General features: G+C 38.2%; 1 protein-coding gene across 2 annotated transcripts; it reads left to right on the top strand.

Annotated features, from left to right (window-relative positions):
• The first annotated feature begins 807 nt into the window (after positions 1-807).
• On the top strand, positions 808-17847 carry NME8 (NME/NM23 family member 8). 2 transcript variants are annotated; one of them, XM_010713023.3, is made up of 12 exons: positions 808-936; positions 1894-2010; positions 2529-2595; positions 3484-3563; positions 5589-5681; positions 7461-7618; positions 8269-8447; positions 9496-9640; positions 10309-10416; positions 11042-11193; positions 13508-13652; positions 17348-17847. In XM_010713023.3, the coding sequence occupies exons 1-12, from the start codon at positions 868-870 to the stop codon at positions 17568-17570; spliced, it is 1536 nt and encodes a 511-aa protein (XP_010711325.1). In that variant the 5' UTR covers positions 808-867; the 3' UTR covers positions 17571-17847. The 2 variants fall into 2 exon arrangements, with proteins under 2 accessions (XP_010711325.1, XP_085082709.1); XM_085226583.1 differs by lacking the exon at positions 5589-5681.
• The last annotated feature ends 4 nt before the right edge of the window (positions 17848-17851 follow it).

Genomic DNA, 17851 nt, shown 5'->3' with positions numbered 1-17851 from the left:
AGAATAAAGAGTTTGAGAAGAATGAAAAGCAACACTGGGGGAAAAAATAATCATCAAAAGAAAAAGAAATAAGAAAGAAATGTAGCTGTTTGGATTAATCATCATGAACAGTATGGCAAAGTAGATCTCTGCTGTCAATAGTAATAGAAATAAAAGAGGAAACCATGATATATCCACTCAATATATATATGAAGTACTTATTGATTAGAAGAGCACTGGATGGTATAGGTAACTATCTTCTCAGTCCCATTCCAACACACTCATAAGTATGTTTAATGTTATAAGTTTCTTAAGTAGTCAGCTGTTTATAACTTCAAAACATTATATTTTAGTAATAGATGTGTATCAAGCTTGGTGTGGCCCTTGCAAAGCTGTGGTAAATTTATTCAGAAAACTGAAGAATGACTTTAGTGAAGATGATGTGCTGCATTTTGCAGTGGTAAGGATGTAAATTTTGTATAGAACTTAAGTATAGTTTATGATAAATGCATCTTTTTTCTGTCTGTATGTACAGCTTTTTCATTATGCTTTCCTTACATCAATTGAGTCATTACAATTTTGGCCTGGCTGCCTTTTCTTGACAATATCTTTAAAAGACTTTCTTCAGAGGCAGATTAGAAATGGTATCACATTTGGAAAAAAATTATCGTAGAAGGAGAGTTAATATCCCCCAAATTATCTAGTCTGAAGTGCTTTTTCACTGAGTTGACCACATCACAATGAGCTTAATAAGGTGGATATTTTCTTCTGTCAAGACTGCATGTACTGCTTCCCTGTTTCTGTATGTCAACCTCACATGACCAAACCAGTTCTTTCTTCATCACCAGCAAGTGGCATAAACATTACTGAGGTGATGTAACATGTTATATGGCTGCAGTTTTCTTTCAAGCAAAAAAGATTTTACGTACATACATAAACATGCATCGATACAAACAAGTAAGTACATAATTTTCTTCGTCTGACTGTAGGCAGAAGCCGACAGCATTGAGACACTACAACCATTTAGGAATAAATGTGAACCTGTGTTTCTCTTTTGTGTTGTGAGTACCCTGCATCTGTTTCTATTAATGTATCACCTATTTTTGCATTAATTTTTCAGTAGATTAGAAGTAAATTTAAAACTGTGTAAGTAATGTCTTTACACTTTACGGTAGATAGGATTTGATTACCAGATGTTGTATACTTAAGGCTTTTTACCATGTCTGCATCTGTGTCTCCTGAGCACATTTTTTTTGTGTTTGCATGTAGCACCAGCACAACTTTGTGGTAGCCACATTTTTGGTAGTTTGTGACTGAGAAATCAGTTTTTTTCTGGGGTTACTTCACATGAAGTGTCTACATTTGGCTACTGTGGAATGGTTATTTTGTCCTTAAAGATAGTTCAGTTTCAACCTCTCTGCCAAGAACAGGGACATCTGTCACTAGATCAGGTTGACCAATGCCCTGTTCAAAATGACTTTGAAAACTTCTGTGACGGAACATCCTCAGCTTCTCTGGGAAACCTTTTCTAGTGCCTTATCACCTCATCACAAAAAATATCTTCCGTATATGCAATCTAAATCTGCCCTCTTTCTTTTTAAAAAGGCTGACCCTTATAATTGTGAGCTAGTTATTTGCATTTATTTTTTACTTCTTTTGGTAAGTCTGGAAACAAACATAGAATTAGACAAAAAAAGAAAGGATAAAGTAAAGATGAGAAAGATTCATTCTGAACCATCAGAGAAATTAGTGCCTTTGGTATTCACTTCAGTGGGCATAAGTGGTGATATTTCTAGGGAAATAAAATAAAATAAAAATAAAAAAGAACACAAAATATAATATGTTCCCAAACTGAAGTAAATGTGTAAACTAGGAGACAAGAACTGACAATGAATGTTATTTCCTCTTTCACAGAATGGCAAAATTATTACAATAGTGAGAGGTGCAAATGCTCCTCTTCTAAGTAAGAAAGTAACAGAACTAGTACAAGAAGAGAGGGAAATACTGGCTGGACAGAAGGAACGCCCCAAGGTATTCACAAAAAAATATCTATATGTATATGTAGATATTAATGAGTATTTTTACAACATTCTATGGGTTTCTCTCAATTCCTGTTATTTTCTGTAATTTTTAATTTTTAAAAAAATCTTTATTTTGTAGTAAATGGATTTTTTCTTTTTTTTTTTTTAGAAATATCCTTTTACTTTTTAGAACTGGAGAAAAATTATAGATTGCTATATTATTCAGAGAAATGAAGGATGGATTGCTAATGAAATGTCACTAGCAGATAATGTCACTAATCGAACTCATCATCTTTTTATTTTTGTGTCATTTTTTTTTTTTTCCATATTCAGTAAAAGAAAACTTTAAACAAACTATTGATCACTTACAGAAAATCAGGCTGGCCCGAAATCTTCCTTCAAATTGCAGGCTTTCCTGGTTAGCAAATATATTATTACTTTAAGAAAAAAGTGTTGTAAAGATCTAACACTGTTTTTTAATTTTAGATTCACAATGGTGATTTACTTCTGTTTTTACAATTACCCTAGGTGGATGAACTTGTTTTCCTAGAAGAGAAATTGTCAGAAGAGTCTATTGAGGAAACTGTACCTGAGGGTAAATATATTTGATTTATTTTAGAAGTTAATTTTATAACAAAAGCGGAGCAAAGAGTTTAAATTTGGATTCAGCTCCAGGTTAAGGAATCCTTCAGAAGCTTTGAAGCACTAATACTCTGCTGTAATTCATTCCTTACCACGTGCAGGTGCCTTTGAGTTTTCTAGAATTGGCAACAAATTTTGCCTTGTGTTTCCATTAGAGCTGTCATTAACTGCTTCTGCAGTGTTTGAGATCTTACTGAATTACATTTTAATGCTTAAATGTAAACCTCAGTTTCTACAAAGATATAGTTTATATTTTCTTCTGAACAGTTTAATTTTGCAGTTATGTGTATGCTACAGATGCTGTAATAGCATGTCTGAGCAGGAACACCTCTTGTGTTAATGTTAGACTGCTAGCAAGCAGGTGCTACTTCAGCAGTTATTTATTGCAAATGATACAATGCAAAGGAATAAACATCTACTAAGACAAGAATGTATATTTTACTGGAAGTCTCTGATAATCATAGGAGATTTTCACTGTAGTATTTGTTCTTTTCAGTGCCTAGTTCTGCTCATAGAAAAGCTTCCTAGAAAAAGCATTCATCTTAAATTGTAGATTTTGCACCACAGTTAGCTGCATGTAGAACAATTCTTTACCATGTGACCCAAAAAACACCAGTGGTTCACCAGGAATGTGGATTCTAGAGATGACCAAGGACTGTCCCAGACTTCAAGATATGCTTCATGTGCTGGAGTCACTTATTTCTTGGAAAAACTTCTTGATCATCTCAATACTAAAATAGTGATGTATTTATAGAGACTCGCTTGTAAGTAATGGAAAATCTAGCAATATATTTATTTTGATATACATATTCATTGCGACATGATTTTTTGTGTTTTGCAGAAGAAGAAGTCACATACTCTGTTGGAATTATAAAACCTGATGATGTTTTGGAGGGACGTGTAGAGCAAATTAAGCAAAAGGTAGACAGAACTTGAGAAGATTCATTTACCCTTTTTAGTTAGGTGGCACAGTAAGATAGAAAATGAAATTGATCCTGATTTATTTCCAGGCTTTGTAGCAATGCTTATTAATGCATCTCTGATAAGGATAGTAAAAGCAAATTAATTTTGCCCTGAAATAATATAGTATTTGAATTGATACTGTTGCTTTAATATTTTATGCCAGTAAGTAAGGTATGACATATGTATTATATATTATACATATACATATGTAAAGATGATGAAGGGCCTGGAGCAACTGTATTGTGAGGAAAGGCTGAGAGAGCTGGGACTGATCAGCCAGGGGAAGAGAAGGCTGAGGGTGGATTTAATTACCATTCATAAGTGCAGGAATCAAGTCAAAGCAGAGTGGACTCTTTTTGGTGGCAAGTAACAATAATACAAGGGGCAGTGGGAAGAAACTGGGGCACAAAGAGGAACTTCTTTACTGTCAGAGTGACCGAGCACTGAAACAGGCTGCCCAGAGAGGTTGTGAAATATCCTTCTCTGGAGATATTCAAAACCAGCCTGGATGCCTTCCTGTGTAACCAGCTGTAGGAAGCCTGCTTTAGCAGGGGGGTGAAGTCAATATTCTCTAGACATCCCTTCCAGCCCCTACAGTCCTATGATTCTGTGATTCTGTGACATGGATTTATACTGTGGAGATCACTGACACATGAAATCCACAAGCAGAAGGGTGCCTTTTTTTCTCATAGTGTAATAAAAATGATATCTAGAAACTACAGTGGTGAAGTTAATCCTTTCAGGTGTAGAAGGTATATTTCCTGACTGCACAGTATCTTTAAGAATTGTAAGCATACATAGAGCAACTAATCAGCCTGTTGTGCCATAGTGTGTACGTGCATGTAAATGACTTAGCATATGCCTGTAAATTGATTTGTGTGCACTAGCAATTACTATAATCAGACATTGGACACTAACAAGAATCTCAGTACATCAAAGGATTCTGCATTTATTTAAGTCATCACACAAGAAAAGAGAAATTCTCTTTCATTTCAGAATATAATACCGTAGTATGTTAGTATATATCCTATAATTGTAGGAATATCTGACTTAATTTTAAAAAGTATTTTGAGAAGGTCTGTGAAATAAATTGGAAAATTAGTGCTTTATGCCCAGTTTCTGCACTTTCTCCATCTTCATCAGAAAAGAAGGAGGCTCAATAAAAGCTGGCAGAGTTTGAAGGCAATTTAGATGTAGCTGAGCAGCTGTTGGTTGGCTCTATCTGTATGCTGCCTTATGAGATGTGTATCATTACTGTTTCCACCTACAAACTTTGCAAGGCAATGTGAAAACTCAGCAGTATCATAGGGGATTTTAAAGAGCAGAGTGTTTGTAAGTAAACTGATATAAGCATATGGGTCTGAATGATGCTGTCTTTGTTTAGATATAAGCATATGGTATAAATCTCTTATCAGTGAGACTGAATTTTGATACAGATCACACAAGTGCATATTGAATTTAGTGCAGTAATGTAATTAAAAACAGTTAATCGTAAAATACATTTTATTTTTGATATCTGCTGTTCCTCTTCTTTTTGATATCTGCTGTTCCTCATGTCTAGTAAACAAAAAGTTCAGCCTGTTTGTATTGCAACAGTTACTGACAAACATACACTTAAATGGCTACTGTGATTATAATGCAGATTATAACTGATTTTTATCATTTTGCATGCTTATCATTTACAAAAAAATATATTTGATGTTAAATAAAAAGAATTACTGACCACTGCATGAATGCATACATTGCACTGCATTGTAGTTTTTAAAAACTTTAACATAGTGAACATTGCTATCCTGAATTCAGTAAAGCGCTTTGAAAAGAGAAAAAAGAAATTTTTGTTTAGACAAACATAATGTTATATTTGGAATATTTCAGATAAGTCAAATTTAAAATAGCATCCATAATCAACCATCTCTAGGGTTACATAGGATTTTATATCTATCTTTCATCAAATGCCACTGAGTAATGGCTGAATAATTGCAGATTAGAAACGCAGGCTTTGGCATTGCAGCATCAGAAGAGAAAATGCTAACTGAAGAGCAAATCAGAGAATTCTACAACAAGAAAAGAGAAGAGGTAGGAAAAAAACAAACCCACTCACAAATTAAAAAAAAAAAACAAAACCTGAACAAAAGGAACGGGTAAGGTATATCAGTGTGGCTGCATGTATTTTTAAATCTCTAGACTTTAATTCATTAATATGTTAAAGAACTGAATTAGTGGACATTTAGTACATAGAAAAGAAAAAAATTCTCTCTTTTTTTTCTTACCAATCTTTTTACAAATATAGCCTGGTAGCACTCCAACATTTCTACTAAGTTATATTAAACTCCAATTAAAAACTAAAATATTTTATTACTTCTTTCTCTTATCAGAACGTGCTTGATCCTTAATCATGGCCTATGTCTTCCAGACAGGAAATAAGTGATAGCATGAATTACTTTTTCTTCCCTTCACAATTTTTGTCATTGGACACTACTGGCAATAAGCATGGGCAGAGGCAGAAAGATAAAACATCTCCAGAAAAGGTTATTTTCCTGTCTCTATCCTATACTAGGGGAAATTGCAGATAGTTCAAGGAATCAATGAAATGATGTTTACCATCAAACGACAATGTTTTAGCAAAGAAGCAACTGGATATTGCCACGTGTTTTGGCAGAAGTTAGCTAAAGTTAACTATACTGAAGGGTTTGTATCACAACAAAAATAATGCATCTGAGTAAATATTTATTTCTATTTAAAATGTATATAAGGTAATTTTCGAATTGTAAGGAGACAGCTAGTTTGTTTGTCATTATCAGAGGGACCACAGTAAAAATAAAGAGTTGATATAATCAAAGCAAGAAGCTGAGAAAATGTTCCTGCGGTGCTACAAGTGAGCGAGAGTGAAATAAGATTGTTCTTACTGAAGCCATAGGGAAAAACAAAGTAAGGATCAGATAGTTGACGTGCTGTGTAGAAAGGAAGTAACAGGCTGAGCATGTGAGGAATTATGAAGAGATGGTTTTGCAACCTGGGATTCTACTTTAGACAGACAGAGGCAGCTTTGAAATACAGGTATACGTTGGCTTCATGAGAACAGCAGCCAAAATTGAGATTAGTTAGATGCAGTGGGAAACACAGGAGGAAGACAAGGAGAAAGCATACAGTGCTTCATTTATTACAGCACTACTAGTCTGTAGTAAATCCCAGTTAATATTAGAATAGTCAGGTTCCCAGAAAACTGCAATGAACTATCAGGAGCAGTTCAGAAGGCTCTGGGTTTGTTGAGAAGCCTGTTACGTTTGTCACTGGCCCCCTGTACAAGAAAATTACAAGAGCTTGGAAAGTTATTTTCTGATTAAAATGTCTTTCACATGATTGAAGATTGAAGCTGGAAGAATGGAAAGAATCTGGCAAAGACAGTGATGAAAAAGCACACAAATTTCTTGGAAATGTTTTGTTCTATATTTCCTATGAGTTAGTTGACTTTTGGTTTCAAAAATTATGCATGGAATTGTATTGCAGCATGTGGTAAGTGCTACTGTAAGCATAGCATCTGATCAAGTTGGATTAATTTCTAGGTCATATTCTTCTCTCGTCATCTGCACTTTAAACTGGAGTAACATATAGTGCTTGCTTAATTAGCCTTTATTACCTCATTTATCTCAATTAATTGCATTTTAGACATTTTATAGTTTTATTTCCTCAAATGACTGATAAAAAGTCTTTCAAGTAGTTTGACGGGGTTTTGAATAACCAATACAAATGCCTTTTAAGAACAGGAGTGTTGTTACTTAAAAAGTATGATTTCATTTCTGATGACAAAGTCAGAATTTGAGAAATTCATGGCAAAACAAAAATTATGTTTTTTAGCCTGATTTTGATGATTTTGTTCAATTCATGATGAGTGGACCGTGCCATATTCTGATAATCACTAAAAAAAAAGCAACAGATACTATTCCTCTCTGGAAAGAACTGCATGAAATAAGTGAAAGCATGCCTGGTGAGGCTGAGGCTGAAGAAACAGACAGGTAAATAACATTGTTAATTAGAATATGTGGTTAAGTTACAGTATTCCAAAAGCATAATAAACAAAGAGTTATTCTTACATACTTTTGCATGCCTATGTGGACAGGACTCAGGGAGCAGTCAGAGTTCTTTACCTGGTCCTTCACAAGACCATCATTACATATCTGATTGATATGTACATATGTACACTGATATCTGATATGCTTCTTGAGGAACATATTAACTCCATGCTTCCCAGGGAAAGATAACAGGCAAAGGGCGTTGATTTCTTGCTAATTCAGAATTAGACTTGAATGAGTTGTCTGTCTAAGAGGAACAGTGCTGTACTTCAAAACTGGTGTAGTCCATGCAATTCCACTTCATAATAGTCCACAAAGACAGTGATTGAAGTATGCTGTATTCCCTGGGATCACTGTGTAAAAGCCTGCAAACAAGTGAGAGAGGTTGCAAGTTGGTGGGTTTTGTTGTTGTTTGTTTGTTTGTTTTTAACTGAGATACTTAAGTAGATAGCAAGGATTTGCTGTTCACATTCATGATATCTTGGAACGTCTGCTCTAATGTCAAGTATGTCAAAAAATGTCAAAATAGTAATAATGTCAAAAAATAACTTCTTGTAACCTGACTAAAAGATGGCATAACTATATCTTTCTAGGCTGGAAAGAACTGAAGAAAGTGAGACTATATCAAATATATGTGATGTGCCAGACAGTTTAGAAGATGCTAGCAGGCAACTTGCCTTCTTTTTCCCTAATTTTGATAGAAAGAGCACAGAACAAAAATTTGAAAAGACATTGGCCTTAATTAGACCTTGTGTCCTAAGGGAAAGACGGGGTAAGTTTTAGTAACTACATTTTCCATCTAGGGCAAATAAAAAATCTCATACTTTGAATTTCAAGAATTCTAACTCTACAAAGGGAAAGGAGGTAGATCACGTTTTCTGCTCAGCATTAAGTTGTCAGTAATCTTTATCAGGAAAAATTACATAGCTCATGTGTTTGATATATTTAGAATATAAATGTCAAAACCATTTTGTTCCTTTGTTTGATATTTTAAGACTATCTTTATAATGTTTATGGAAAATATCTCAGAGAAGCTGGGATTTTCAAAGTATACTATAACATAAGATACTTCCCTCCATAATATAGTAGCTGATACTGTCCCTGACTGCCAGGTCCAGGGTAGACCAATGGCAAGTGTGAAAAAGATATGATTCAGGATGTGCTATGTTGCATAAGACAGTGCTGTACACAAATACGTTTATACAGACAAGGTGTTTACAGATTGGATCAGAAAATCTACCCCATTAGTACAAAGCTCCATCCAAACAAGTTTCTCCTTACATATATTTGTATTTCTTGCTAGATCATAGTTAGCTTTCTTATTCAAATTCAAGAATTCCTGTATCAGAATTGACATAAACACAAAAATTTGTAAAACCAGAATTTTGATCTTTCCATGTATTTATTTTCTTGTTTACTATCAAGAAAATTTTGCTAAGAAGAATCATTTTACAGTCCTATGTATAGAGAATTATACTTTTGACTTGTGCCTGATATTTGTAAGTATGTTCTTGTAAGACTTGGTTAAATGAATATCTGTCTATACAAATTCTCCATATTTTCCTTCATTTATAGCAGTGCATATCAAATTTCTCATTCAGGAATTCCTACTGAGATTTCTGAAGTGAGAGAAAACCTTAAGAGAGTGAGCATCAGCTTTATAAGCATCCAGGCAGCTGCCAAAAACATCTAGCAGTTGCTTTAAATTAGCTTTCTATTTTTCTAATTCACATTGTTATTGGAAGTCCATGTTGTTTCTTCGCAAGAGTATGAATTGATGAGTGGATAGTGATTTAGCATTATTTCAATAATTTAAACAGAATCCATTATGAAAAGCATAAAAGATGATGGCTTTGAGGTAGCAATGCAGAAGGAAATAACCCTATCTGAAGAACAAGCACGTGAATTTTATAAAGAACATGAAAATGAAGACTATTTCCCAGCACTGCTAGAACAAATGACCAGGTAAGGTGAACAAAGAATGAGACTGTGGATTTATAAATGAGACTAAAATTTTCACAACAAATAAATGAATTGAATATTTCATGGCCATCATATCTGAGAGTTTAGTAAAATTCAAAACAGAATCAGACAATTGCAGACAAAGAGGTAAATTACCAAGTAGAAAAATCAGATTTTTAAAAAATACCAACAACTTCACAACTGCAGGATGTTGGTCAGTTTGGCTGATTTGAATGAAAACAGTTGAGCTATATGCTCTGGAAAGCAGCACTTAGATTGTCTATAGGAGTAACCTTTATTCAGGTTGTGTGCTGGACTTTTCAGAGTGGAAAAAAAACAATCATATTTGGATATTGTCTTCCAATGAAGTTGTAACAGGGCCAGGATGCATACAAAATCTTAGGAGTTGATCAGCATTTTTGCGTCTAATAAAGATATAGCTCAATTCTGTAACGTTCCTGCCATTTTGGTAACAGTAACTTTGAAAATTAAATTCTTTCAAGCTGCATGACGTTTTATCAGGCTGTAGCTGTTTAAAAACATACTGGTTTGAAAATCCTTCACTAGTAGGCTTTGTTTGCCTGGCCTCATCTACATGCGATCAAATTCTTTTTGCCAGTTGCAGAGAGTTTAATATTTGATGTTTTTAATGCCGATTTTCTGTTTTACAGTGGTCCAACACTTGTACTTGCTCTAACACGACAAAATGCTATAGCACACTGGAGAGAGATGTTAGGCCCAAAGACTATTGAAGAGGCAAAGAAGAAAAATCCAAACAGGTAGTACATAAAATAGTAAACTGTCATCCTCAGCTTCTAATTTACCTTCATATTCTTCATCTCAATGAATATCACATTCCAACTGGTGTAACTATAGTGCCATCATCTGGAAGCTGATGTATATTTCTGCAGCTTGTTAAAGTTTTCTTGGATAAAAGGTAACAGCACTTAGAGTATTGCATTTTTGTTGGTTTTGTTTGAAATAGCATCATTATTTTTTAAACCAAATGCCTGTTTTCTTAGATTAAGGAAAAATTTCATTGGTGGATTATGTTATTTGTGACGGAGTTTCTTTCACATATTTTATGAATTAACGCCTTACTTTCTCACCTGCTTGCAGTATTGTTCTAATAAGCTGCTGTGACATCATCTTACTAGTTATTGCCAGAAGTATTGTTTCATTAAGCAGGTATTACCTTGGAAATATAACAAGATGACAGGAAGGAAAGTGATCGTATTTCATGTGGTTAATTAAAAATTTGACTGCTCTTTCTTACACCTCCAGAGTGATCACAGAACATTTAATTTGCCAGATCAACTTCAGTACAATAGGTTAAGGTTAGTCATAGTTAAAGCTCAAGATAACTATTCCCTTTAATATCTTCACTGTTTTAATGACTTTTAGTTTACGTGCGAAGTATGCAGTCGACAACTTAGCTATTAATCAGCTGCATGGTAGTTCTTCACTCACTGATGCTCAGAAGGAATTAGAGTTCTTCTTCCCTCAGGAGCACACTTTGGCATTAATCAAACCTGCTGCTGCTAAAAGTCATAAAGGTAAGTGATCTAGAAAGCATGTCTTCAAGTGTTATTTCTACAAAATATTAGCAGTGTACACTGCAGTATACCATGCCAGGTGCATTATATTTATTCATATTATGAGATGTTTTTACCATGCAGATAAATGCTTTTACAGGGCTTGCATAATGCATATCGACCTGATTCATGACCAACCTGCTGTCCACTAGAATATCCAGGTCTTTCTCTGCAGAGCTCCTTTTCAGCAGGTCAGCCCCTAACCTGTACTGATGCATGTAGCTATTCCTCCCCAGGGTAGGACTCTACACTTGTTGTTGTTGAACCTCACCAGGTTCCTCTCTGCCCAAGATTCCAGACTGTCCAGATCTCACTGAATGGCAGCAAAGTCTTCTGGTGTGTCAGCCACTCATCCCAGCTTTGTGTCAACAGCAAACTTGTGGAGGGTGCATTTTATCCCTACACCCGGATATAAATGTTGAGCAAGACTAGACCCCATACCAGCTCCTGAGGAACACTGTTAGCTACAGGCCTCCTGCTAAACTCTGCACCAATGATCACAACCCTCTGAGCTCTGCCAGTCAGCCAGTTCTCGGTCCATCTCACTGTTCTCTAGTCTATCCCACACCTCCAAAGCTTACCCATGAGGATGTTATGGGAGACAGTCAAAAGTCTTGCTAAGTCAAGGTATATACTGCTGCCATCTCCTCATCTACCCAGCCAGTCATGATATCAGAGAAAGCTACCAGATTGGGCAAGCATGATTTCCCCAGGTGAGAATCCATGTTGATTACTACAGATTACCTTATTCTCTTCCCGTTTCTTCAGATGACGTCCAGAATAAGCTGTTCCATCACCTTCCCAGGGACTACTGGCCTGTAGTTCCTCTTTTTGCCAGTTTTGAAGACTGGAGTGAGGTTGGCTTTCCTCCAGTACTCAGGCAGCTCTCCCATACTCCATGACTTTTCAAAGATTATAGAAAGTGGTTTGGCAGCCACTTCTGCCAAATCCTTCAGTACCCGTGATGGGTGCCTCCCATCAAGACCCATTGTGTGTAATTAGTTTGCATGAACAATCGCTGACCAGAATCTCCTCAACCAAGGGGAAATCTTCCTTTACCCAGACTTTCTCTCTTACCTCCAGGATCTGAGATTCCTGAGAGGCAGCCTCAGTACCAAAGACTGAAGTAAAGAAGGCATTCAGTTACTTCATCTTCCCAGTCTACTCCATTACCAGGGCACTCAACTCATTCAGCTGTGAAACACATTTCCCCTAATCTTCCTTGTACTACTGTCATAATTAAAGAATCCTTTCTTCTTGTCCTTGACTTCCCTCATCAGATTTAATTCCAAGTGGGCCTTAGCCTTCCCTTTTGCATCTTTGCAAGCCCTGACAATGTTTCCATATTCCTCCCAAGAGGCAAGACCCCTTGTCTACATTTCATAGACTTTCATCTTCCATTTGAGTTTTTTCATGAGCTTCTTGTTCACCCATGCAAGTCTCCTACTGCCTTTGCCTGATTTCTTACTCTTCGTGATGCACTGATCCCGAACTTGGAATAAGTGGTGCTTGAATGTGAACTAACTCTTTGAGGCCCCCTATCTTCCAATGCTCTAACACATAGGATACTTCCAAGTAGGTCCTTGAAGAAGTCAAAGTTGGCTCTCCTGAAGTTCAGGGTTGCAATTCTACTTATTGCTTTCTTTGTTCTATCTTTGGTTTAACTTGCTATCAAAGAGAACGAGGAGTAAAGGTCAAAGTAAAAAGAACACCGTATATTTGCAATTTTGCCTAGGGTTTTTGCTCCTATTTTTTTTTTTTTTTTTTTTTTTAAACCTCTGGCCCCAAAGTCTCTTGTTAGCATTCTTCTTTTCTTTCCTCGGAAGTTCAGTAGCCTTTCTAATTGTTAACTCATAATTTGCTTTGTTGGTCTTTCTTCCCTTCCTGTAACAATCTAGATTTATTTTATCAGGCCAGCTGGTGTGTGCTGTAGCATTACAACTACATTACACGTTCTGTCAAGTGTCAGAAATAGTGATGAATGCTAGTAGTATAATTAGCAACAATACAGGTTTGTCACCTGCAGAGAGATAGTTTAGTTCTATGACAGTGGGTTTATTACATTTTAGAGAAATGCTGAAGTGCTTGTAACATTGTTGGCTATTGCTTGACATTGTAAGTAAAATTTTAATAGATACTGGTGATTTACGTTAAAGAGTAGATGCAATGTTTTCTGAAACTTTTAAAGAGGTTTTTTTGCATCAATTTTTTTCCTTTTTCATTTGAGCTAGCTACTTTAAACAAGAATGAGTGAATTTATTTCTTATTCTTCTAGATGAAATTATGCAAAAGGTTAAAGATGCTGGATTTACTATCTCAAAAATTAAAGAAGAAGCTTTAACTCGTGAAATGGCTACACAGTTTTACAAGGATCACGAAGGAAAACCCTTTTTTGAAGAGCTGGTGACATGTATGACTGAGTAAGTAACTAACTATACAGTACTGAGTTATGTAAAGTATGCATCACATCTTTGAATGTACAGACCCAACAAAACAACCCCCTATGTGGGCTGAAGATTTTATACTCTGTTATTTTCTCTAGCAAGTTCAATCAGTTTTTCAGTGTTTTATGATTACTTTTTTTGCATGAAGTGTCTTTCATTTAAAATGAAAATTTACAATTCTCTCCAAAATTATGGACAGTAATTATTATTTTCACAGAATCACAGAATCACAGAATTGTAGGGGTTGGAAGGGACCTCTAGAGATCATCGAGACCAACCCCCCTGCCAAAGCAGGTTCCCTACACCAGGTCGCACAGGTAGGCGTCCAGGCGAGACTTGAATATCTCCAGAGAAGGAGACTCCACAACCTCCCTGGGCAGCCTGTTCCAGTGCTCCGTCACCCTCACCGTGAAGAAGTTCTTACGCACATTCGTGCGAAACTTCCTATGCTGCAGCTTATGTCCGTTTCCTCTCGTCCTGTCTCCACGTACCACTGAAAAGAGACTGGCCTCACCACTATGGCCGCCACACCTCAGATATTTATAAACCTGGATCAGGTCCCCTCTCAGTCTTCTTTTCTCAAGGCTAAACAGACCCAGTTTACTTAGCCTTTCTTCATAGGGGAGATGCTCCAGGCCCTTCACCATCTTTGTGGCCCTCCGCTGGACTCTTTCCAAGAGATCCCTGTCTTTTTTGTACTGGGGAGCCCAGAACTGGACACAGTACTCCAGATGAGGCCTTACCAGGGCAGAGTAGAGGGGGAGGATCACCTCCCTCGACCTGCTGGACACGCTCTTTTTAATGCACCCCAGAATGCCATTGGCCTTTTTGGCCACGAGGGCACACTGCTGGCTCATGGCCAACCTGTCGTCCACCAGGACGCCCAGGTCCCTCTCTGCAGAGCTCCTCTCCAGCAGCTCATCCCCCAGCCTGTATTGGTGCATGCAATTCTTCCTCCCTAGGTGTAAGACCCTACACTTGCTTGTGTTGAACCTCATCCGGTTTCTTACTGCCCAGCTCTCCAGCCTGTCCAGGTCTCGCTGAATGGCAGCACAGCCTTCAGGCGTGTCAGCCAATCCTCCCAACTTCGTATCATCAGCAAACTTGCTGAGGGTGGCCACTATCCCCTCATCAAGGTCATTGATGAAGATGTTGAACAAGACCGGACCCAGCACAGACCCCTGGGGGACACCACTGGTTACAGGTCTCCAGCCAGACTCTGCACCACCAACGACGACCCTCTGCGCTCTGCCAGTCAGCCAGTTCTCAACCCACCTCACTGTCCACTCGTCTATCCCACACTTCCTCAGCTTTGTTATAAGGATGTCGTGGGAGACAGTATCAAACGCCTTTCTAAAATCAAGGTAGATTACATCTACCGCTCTTCCCCCATCCACCCAGCATGTGACAGCATCATAGAAGGCCACCAAGTTGGTCGAGCACGACCTCCCCTTGGTGAACCCATGCTGACTACTCCTGATAACCTCCTTTTCTCCCAGTTGTCTGGAGATGGTATCCAGCACAAGCTGTTCCATCACCTTTCCAGGGACGGAGGTGAGGCTGACAGGCCTATAATTACCCGGATCTTCCTTCTTGCCCTTTTTGAAGACTGGAGTGACATTGGCTATCCTCCAGTCTTCAGGGACCTCCCCTGTTGTCCAAGACCTCTCAAAAATGATGGAGAGCGGTTCGGCAATGACCTCCGCCAGCTCCCTCAGCACACGTGGATGCACCCCATCAGGTCCCATGGACTTGTGGACCTTAGTACTGCCTAGGCGCTCACGCACGTCCTCTTTCCTGACTAACGGGAAGTCTCCCATTCCCCAGACCCTCTCCCTAACCTCCAGGGTGTGGGATTCCTGCAGGGGAGCCTTTTCACTGAAGACAGAAGTAAAGAAGGCATTCAGTATCTCTGCCTTCTCAGCATCCCCCGTTACGAGGACCCCCCCCTCACTTAGTAAGGGGCCCACATTCTCCCTAGTTTTCCTTTTGCTATTAACATACTTGAAGAAGCCTTTTTTATTATCCTTTATCACTTTAGCCAGATTCAATTCCAGACGGGCTTTAGCCTTCCTCGTCGCATCCCTGCAGGCCCTGACTACATTCCTATATTCTTCCCAAGTGATCAGACCCTTTTTCCACATTTCATGGACCTTCTTCTTTCCTTTGAGCTTGCGCATGAGCTCCTTGCTCATCCACAAAGGTCTCCTGCCACCTTTTCCCGATTTCTTGTTCACAGGGACGCACCGATCCTGAGCTTGGAAGAAGAGCTGTTTAAATGCTGACCAGCTCTCAGAGGCCCCCTTACCTTCTAACACCCGAGCCCACGGGATAGCTCCAAGTAGGTCCCGGAAGAGATCGAAGTTGGCTCTCCTAAAGTCCAGGGTAGCAATCCTACTTATTGCTTTGCTTCTTCCGCTCAGGATCTTGAACTCCACCATCTCATGATCACTACAACCCAAACTGCCCCCTACCTTTACTTCCTTAACAAGTCCATCCCTGTTGGTGAAAATAAGGTCCAGTAACACCCCTCCCCGCGTCGGTTCCTCCACCACCTGCATCAGAAAGTTGTCTTCAACACACTGCAAGAACCGTCTGGACCGTGCGTGCCTGGCCATGTTGGTCATCCAGCAAATATCTGGATAATTGAAGTCCCCCATAAGCACCAGTGCCTGGGAACGTGACGCTACATCCAGTTGCTTTCGGAAGGCCTCATCAGCCTCCTCATCCTGATCAGGGGGCCTGTAGTACACCCCCACAACAGTGTCACCCTTACCAGCCTGCCCCTTGATTCTCACCCATAAGCTCTCCACTGCTACATCACTCTCCCCCAAGTGAAGTTCAATACATTCTAGCTGCTCTCTCACATAAAGAGCAACTCCACCACCCCGCCTAGCCAGCCGATCTTTCCTAAAAAGCACATAGCCCTCCATGACAACATTCCAGTCATGCGAGCTGTCCCACCACGTCTCCGTGATCGCGATGAGATCATGACCTTGCGACCGCACGCAGAACTCCAGCTCTTCCTGTTTATTCCCCATGCTACGCGCATTAGTATACAGGCACTTAAGAGAAGCAGCATCCCTCCACCTCTCTCCAAGCCTTTGAACTCCACTGTCTCCACCCATCAAGTCCTGTTTGGAGCCTCGAACTGCCCCCTCAGTCCCAGCGGTCGTCATTTTGTCCCCTTCCCCCTTCATACCTAGTTTAAACACCTGTCAATAAGTCCCGCCAGTTCCTCAGCTAGAACCCTCTTTCCCCGTGAAGACAGGCTGCATCCATCTTCAGCCATCATGCCAGGGATTTATTTTGGATTTGTTTCTCAAAGAACTCATTTCATGCAAGTAAAATATTTTTATCGTAGTATCTTTGTTTAAGTTCTAATATAAGTGTTTATTGTCCTGCTTCAGAAATTTTTGAGTGAGAGTCTTTTAAAGAGAAGTCCAAATCCAAAAAGCTGATTGTCATAATCTTTGTGGTTTTCAAATATAGGTATCAGTAGGTTTATACTGTCTTAAACAAAACACTCCAGAAAGACATTTTAAAATTTAAAGAGTTTAACATTATTCAGACAGCATAATGTTTACCATAAGCCTTCATAGTATCTCTGAAGTTAAAGCTAAATCTGCATCTCACAACAGTGGAAGAACTTCCTTATGTCGATTTTACAGGGGCCCATCTGTGGTAATGGTCTTAACAAAGGAAAATGCTGTCCAAGAGTGGAGGCAATTAATGGGTCCAACAGATCCAGAAGTGGCAAAAGAGAGCTATCCTGAATCAATTCGAGCTCAGTTTGCACAAAATATTTTGTCTAATGCTGTTCATGGATCATCTAATAGAGAACATGCACTGGAAAGCATTGAGTATGTTTTTGGTGAGATTGATATAGATTAAGAAATTAGTATTTGATTTTTTTGAAATTTATAGTCAAGTCATTAGATACATTTGTCTACCTAGACATCTATATTTAACTTTATATGTACACACACCTATTTTCCTCCATATTCCATACTTTTTTGTTATTAAGCCCATTTCTGTGTAACAAGGAATATCTATGTAACAAATAATAAGTACTAGAAAATTGATGTTAGTAGTGATTTTTTCATGTATGCTTGATATATATATTTTTTTGTTTGTTTTCATCAATCAACAAACGCATGTTTTTCGAATAGCCC

The sequence above is a fragment of the Meleagris gallopavo genome, chromosome 6, assembly GCF_905368555.1.
Source record: "Meleagris gallopavo chromosome 6, MGAL_WU_HG_1.1, whole genome shotgun sequence".
Classification (NCBI taxonomy): Eukaryota; Metazoa; Chordata; class Aves; order Galliformes; family Phasianidae; genus Meleagris; species Meleagris gallopavo.
This window is presented reverse-complemented; position numbering and strand designations above follow the sequence as displayed.